A 6,547-nucleotide genomic window follows, 5' to 3' on the forward strand; every position below is an offset into this window, starting at 1 on the left:
GGGGGACATTGGGGGGCACAGGGACACTGGGGGACATTGGGGGGACATGGGGCACACTGGGGGCACAGGGGCCCGTCCCGCTCACCCGTTTCCCGGCGTTTCGCCCCATTTCAGGTTCAGCGCCCAGGGCTGCGTCCTCAGCCCAGGTGCGTGTCCCCCCATAGGGGCTCTATAGGGGTCTATAGGGGTCTCTATAGGGGATCTATAGAGGTCTATAGGGGTCTCTATAGGGGGTCTATAGGGGTCTATAGGGGTCTCTATAGGGGGTCTATAGGGGGTCTCTATAACGGCTTCTCCAGGGTCTCTATAGGGGCCCTATGAGACTTTCTGTAGCACTTCCTATAGGGATCCTCTAAGGGTCTCTCTAAGGGATTCTATAGGCGCTCCTTTAAGGGTCTTCATAAGGGCTTCTATAGGATCCCTGTGAGGGTTCTGTAGGGGCTCCTTTAGGGTCTCTATAGGGCCCCATAAGTGTCCCTATAGGGTTCTTATGGGGCTGCTATAGGGGTTTCTGTAGGTTCTCCATAGGGCCGCCATTAGGGTCTCTATAGGGGTTTGTGTGGGGTCTCTATAAGGGCGTCCCGCATCCCGATTCCCAGTGTTTCCCGGGATTTCCCATCCTGCATCCCTATTCCCGGGATCTCCCACCCCAATTCCTGGGGTTTCCCAGGATCTCCCACCCCAATTCCCGGGGTTTCCTGGGATCTCTCATCCCACATCCCACTTGCCGAGCTTTCCGTGGTTTCCCGTCCCACAGGAGAGCCGGAGGCGGCTGCGGATCCGGGTGCGGATCCCGAAGCGGAGGCGGATGCGGAGGCGGATCCCGATGTGGATCCCGATGCGGATGCGGATGCGGATGCGGATGCGGAGCGGGCGGCGCTGCAGCGCCTCGTGCTGCTCTCGCACGGCCACAGCCGCCGCTGCGCGCTGGTGCCGGGCGTGCGGCGCGCGCCGGGATCCCGCCGCACGCTCCTCTGGGAATGCGGCGCCGGGCACCGCTTCTCCTGGCGCCGCCGCGCCGCGCCGCCCGCGGGAAAGGGGAGCGCCCGCGGCGCGGCTCCCGGCCACGCTCCGGGTGAATTCCCGCCCCGCCGCGGCCGGGAATGGCGCTCCGGCACTACCCCCATCCCTGTTATCCCTAGGGATGTCCCCATTCCCTATTCCAATCCCCCAGCCCCTATCCCCATCCTAATCATCCGGCCCTTATTCCCCATTCCCATTCCCTATCCCGTTCCCATTCCTTATCCCCATCCCGATCATCTAGCCCCTATCCCCCATTCCCATTCCCTATTCCTTCTTCCTATCCCCATTATTTATCCCCTATTCCCCATGCCCAATCGCCATCCCTTATCCCATCCCCATTCCCTAATTCCCTGTCCCCCATTCCCTGTTCTCCATTCCCTCTCCCCTACTCCCCTTCCCTATCCCTATGTCCTACCCCTATTCCCTATTCCCATTCCCCATTCACTATCCCCTATTCCCATTCCTTATCCCCATTCCCTATCCCCATGTCTTATCTCCCATTCCCCATTCCTATTCCCTATCCCCCATTCCCATTCCTTATCTCCACATCCTATTCTCAATTCCCACCCTTCACCCCCATTCCCTATCCCCATTCCTTATCCCCTCTCCCCAATTCCCCATATCCCCCCTTCCCATTCCAATCCCCATTCCCTCTCCCCAATCCCCATCTCTCACCCCCATATCCCCCATTCCCATTCCCGCTCCCATTCCCGCTCCGCCTGCCCCGCCGCAAACACCTCGGAGCTTTAGCTGGACGCAATTCCCGCTTCCTGGAATATCCTGCAATAACCCTCCGTTTCCCTTCCCGCCCTCTCCGGCGTTCCTGGCTCCGTGTCCCTGCAGCTCCCGGAGCGCAGCCGGATGGAGGCAATTCCCGGGAAACCCCCCCCGTGGATCCCGAGCCGCCCTTCCTTCCCGGCGCGAATTCCGGCTGCGGTGACGCTCCGGAGGCGCCGGAGCCGCCAGCGGCTGCCGAGGAGGAGGAGGAGGAGGAGGAGGAGGAAGAGGAGCCGGCGTTCGCCGACGATCCGCGCGACGGGAATTACGTCCCGTCCCCGCCCCCGTGAGCCGGGATCCACTTTTGGGGTGAAACGCGACAAAAACGGGAGCCGCGGAATTCCCACGATCGTCCCCAATCCCGGCGGCTTTTCCCATCCCGACAATGCTTTTTGGGGCTCAAAAATCCCTTTTTTCCCCTATTCTGGACGCTCCGGGGGAGGCTTTTCCCTCTTTTTTTGCCCGGTTTTCCCAGGTTTTCTCCCTGCTCATTCCCTCCTGCTTCCCAGGGAGCCACAGCGGGGCCGGAGCCGGAAAACCGGGAAGGGGGAAGGAAGCGGCGGCGCGGGAAGGGGCCGGTGAGTCGGGAGCCTCTCCCGCTTTTCCTCAGCCATCTCCCACGGGATGAGCCCATTCCCGCAGGATTCCGCCCGCAGCTCCGGGAGATCCCGACGCGCGTGGGAATGGGGGCGATTTTGAGGGAATTCCGCTGCAAAAGCGGGAACTTTTGTCCCAGCGATTGGCTCGGGCTTGTTTTTAAGGGCAAAAAAATGGATTTTGGTCCCGTGGGGGCTCCGCGGCTTCCCCGGCCTCTTCCCATTCCTGACTTTTTTGCCTCCGGCAGCCGCGAGGCGGGAAAAGGGGACGAGGACGCGGCCCAGATCGGCCCCAAGAGGATCAGGTAGCGAGCGGCGCCGGGAAGGGGATCGGGAATGGGATCAGAAATGGGATCGGGAATGGGATCGGGAATGGGAACAGGAATGGGACTGCGAACAAGATCAGGAAACGGATCGGGAATAGGATTGGGAACAGGATCGGGAATGGGATTGGGAAAATGATTGGGAACAGGATTGGGAATGGCATCGGGAATGACATTGGGAACGGAATTGGGAATGGGATCGGGAATGGGATTCCCAAGGGTTTTCCGGTTGGGAACACATGGCTGAGTGGTTCCTCAGGGCAGGATAACATCCCGTGGGATAATCCCAATGGAGGCTCCTCGGGCCTCCACCCACCTCCGGGAAATCCAAGGAATCCCAAGGAAGTCTTCCCGCTTTTTTGGGGGGGCATTCCCAGGAAGGCGGCGAAGCGGGAGCTGCTCCTGTGCGACTTCGAGGGCTGCGGGAAGATCTTCTCCAACCGGCAGTACCTGAACGTGAGCGCGGCCGGGAGGAGGGAGGCTCCGGGAAGCGGGAGGCTCCGGGAGGCGGGATGCTCTGGGAAGCGGGAGGCTCCGGGAAACAGGAGGCTCTGGGAGGCGGGAGACTCTGGGAAATGGGATGCTCCGGGAGGCGGGAGGCTCCGGGAAGCGGGAGGCTCCGGGAAGCGGCATGCTCTGGGAAGCGGCATGCCCTGGGAAGCGGGATGCTCCGGGAAGCGGGATGCTCTGGGAGGCGGCATGCTCCGGGAAGCGGGAGGCTCCGGGAGGCTCCGGGAGGTGGGAGGCTCCGGGAAGCGGGAGGCCCTGGCAAGCGGGATGCTCCGGGAAGCGGGATGCTCCGGGAAGCGGGAGGCTCCGGGAATCAGGATGCTCCGGGAGGCGGGATGCTCCGGAGTGCCATTCCGGGGCGTTTTGGCTCATCCCGCGCTTTCCGGGCCCAAACGCTCCCAGCACCACCGCAAGTACCAGCACGAGCAGCAGAAGACGTTCGCGTGCCCGGAGCCGGGATGCGGCAAATCCTTCGACTTCAGGAAGCACCTCAAGGAGCACGAGAAGCTGCACAGCGGTGAGCGCCGGATCCGCCCGCGTTCCCGCGAATCCCGGCGGCGCCGCTCCGCAAGCCGGGATGCTCCTCGTGTTCCCGGCGGCCTTCTCCCGCTCCCGTCTCCTCGTGGGGGCTGCGGTGGCTTCCCGCCGACGGGATTTTCCCCAATCCCGCATTTTCTTCCCGAATCCCGCGTTTTCTTCCCGAATCCCATGTTTTCATCCCGAATCCCGTGTTTTCTTCCCGAATCCCACCTTTTCGTCCCAAATCCTGCCTTTTCTTCCTGAATCCCACGTTTTCTTCCTGAATCCCACGTTTTTGTCCCGAATCCCAGGTTTTCTTCTCGAATCCTGCATTTTCTTCTCAAATCCCACGTTGTCATCCCAAATCCCGTGTTTTCGTCCCGAATCCTGCCTTTTCTTCCTGAATCCCATGTTTTCGTCCCGAATCCTGCGTTTTCGTCCCGAATCCCGCCTTTTCTTCCCAAACCCCACCTTTTCTTCCCAAATCTCATGTCTTCTACCTGAATCCCGTTTTCATCCCGAATCCTGTGTTTTCATCCCGAATCTTGCATTTTTGTCCCGAATCCCGCGTTTTCATCCTGAATCCTGCGTTTTTCTTCCCCAATCTCATGTCTTCTTCCCGAATCCCGCGTTTTCGCCCCGAATCCCGCGTTTTCGCCCCGAATCCCGCGTTTTCGCCCCGAATCCCGCGTTTTCGCCCCGAATCCCGCCTTCTCTTCCCGCAGACAAGCGGGATTACATCTGCGAGTTCTGCGCGCGCCGCTTCCGCACCAGCAGCAACCTCCTCATCCACCGGCGCATCCACACGGGAGAGAAGCCGCTCCAGTGAGTCGCGCTCCCCGCCTTTGGGAACGGGGAGCATCCCGCTCCGGAATTCCGGGACGCGGCCGGATCGGGTCCGACGGCGGCAGCGCCTCCAAATGCGGCGGAGCCGCCGTTCCCGGTCATTCCGAGCGGCTCCTTTTCCCGCTCGCGTCGCCGAGGGGGGGGACCTCGCTCCTTTTCCCGCTTCCCGCCGCCATTCCCGGTTTTCCGGGCCGTTGCAGGTGCGAGATCTGCGGGTTCCGGTGCCGCCAGAAGGCGTCGCTCAACTGGCACATGCGGAAGCACGGCGCCGCCGCCGACTACCGCTTCCCGTGCGAGCTGTGCGGGAAGCGCTTCGAGAAGCGGGATAACGTGGCGGCGCACCGGAGCAAGAGCCACCCCGGAGCGGCGGGAACGCCGCCGGGAATGCCGCCGGGAACGCCGGGAACATCACCGGGAAAGTCGGGGACGCCGCCAGGAATGCCGCCGGGAACGATATCGGGAATGCCGCCTGGAATGTCGCCGGGAAAGCTGCCCGGAATGCCACCCGAGACACCCGGGATCCTGCCGGAGACAGTGGGAATTCCGCCCGCGGCGCCCAGGATCCCACCAGAGACGGCCGGAATGCCGCTGGAGACACCGGGAATGCCGCCCGAAAGGCCCAAGATCCTTCCGGAGATGCCGGGAATGCCACTGGAGACACCGGCTCCCGCACTGGCCCAATAAAGTTATTTGGGGCCAATTCCATGGATTTCAGAGATTTTTTTTTCTACTCCAAAACTGGGCCAAAATTGGGGAAATTTGGCTTTTCCCAGGTGGATCGGGACTCCGCGAAGTGGGAAAAGGGCAGGGCTGATCCCAGGACAGGGCGGAGGGGGATTTGGGCTTTTTGGGAGGGAATTCCAGGGAATACCCAGGAATGGCGCAGGAGGCGGGATCAAAGGAACGGGGAATGCGGAGCCGGTGACGCTGTCCCAAATCCTCCTTTTCCAGCCCCAAATCCCGGCCGGGAATCATCTCCCTTCCAGGGAGCAGCAATGGCCATTTACTCCCTAGGGAAAACGGCTCTTCCATCGGGAGCAGGGGGCCGACATTCCCAAAAGGAATCCCAAAAGGAATCCACAGACACAGCCGGATTTCTCCCTCTGGAGCGGAGCCCCCGGCGACTCTTCCAGCTGCCTTTTCCCAGGGATTAAAGGCGGATCCGGAGCACGCGGAGCCGCCGGGAGCGAGGGAATTTTCCCGGGTGTTTTTTTTCTGCACAGCAACGTTTATTTCCCCGCTCCCCGAGGCCAGGGCTAAGAGCAGGGATCACCCGAGGGAGGCGGGAAGCGCGCGCCAAAACACACGGAAAAGCGGGAGAGGATCCGCGCTCCGGCCGGCCGCTCCCGAGCCGAGACGCCCCCGCGCTTAAAACACCCGGAATCGTTCAAATGGCCCTAAAGGCGCCCAAATCTGCTCTCCCGGGGCTCGGGAATGCGCCGGGATCTGCGGTTCGGATCCGGGAAAGGAGAGGACTGGCTCTCTAGTGCAACGGGAAGCGTGGGAATGGGATGGGCGCTTTCCTGGGTGGAAAATCCTAGGAGAAGGCGGGAAAAAGAGACACACGAGGAGAGGGGAGGGAGGAAAAACATGGAAAATTTGGGAAAAGAGGGAAAGAAAAGGAGAAGGAGGGGACCTGCAAGGGGCCGGGTTGGGATGCGGCGCTCCGGCCTCCCTCTGCTCCGCTTTCCCAATCCGTCGGGATGCGGAGCGGGAAGCAGCGGAGCTCTGGGGGGCAAAACAGAGCAGGGGGGCTCTAGAGAGGGGAAAAAAGGGAGAAAAATGAGGAAAAAAGGGGGAAAAGGAGGGGAATATTGTTCTTTTGGCCAGTTGATGCCTCGGGGAGGAAAAATATCGGGGTAAAAAAGGACTGAAAAGGTTAAATGAGGGGAAAAATGTCAGGAAATTGTCCGGGAGGGAAGAGCGGGAGCCACTTGCAGGTCCCCTTGGGAA

At 61.3% G+C, this 6,547-nt stretch overlaps 1 protein-coding gene across 1 annotated transcript; it reads left to right on the top strand.

Annotated features, from left to right (window-relative positions):
• Window positions 1-114: 114 nt before the first annotated feature.
• Window positions 115-5,278, top strand: ZNF692 (zinc finger protein 692; the record flags this gene model as incomplete). Its single annotated transcript, XM_026048356.1, has 8 exons — window positions 115-146; window positions 758-985; window positions 1,774-2,089; window positions 2,645-2,701; window positions 3,097-3,175; window positions 3,632-3,746; window positions 4,474-4,573; window positions 4,795-5,278. Coding segments are annotated over 8 exons (1,411 nt in total), but the record flags the coding sequence as incomplete, so codon positions are not given.
• Between the last annotated feature and the right edge of the window lie 1,269 nt (window positions 5,279-6,547).

Source organism: Nothoprocta perdicaria, unplaced genomic scaffold (assembly GCF_003342845.1).
Source record: "Nothoprocta perdicaria isolate Ctin4 unplaced genomic scaffold, notPer1 scaffold_536, whole genome shotgun sequence".
NCBI classification, from domain to species: Eukaryota; Metazoa; Chordata; class Aves; order Tinamiformes; family Tinamidae; genus Nothoprocta; species Nothoprocta perdicaria.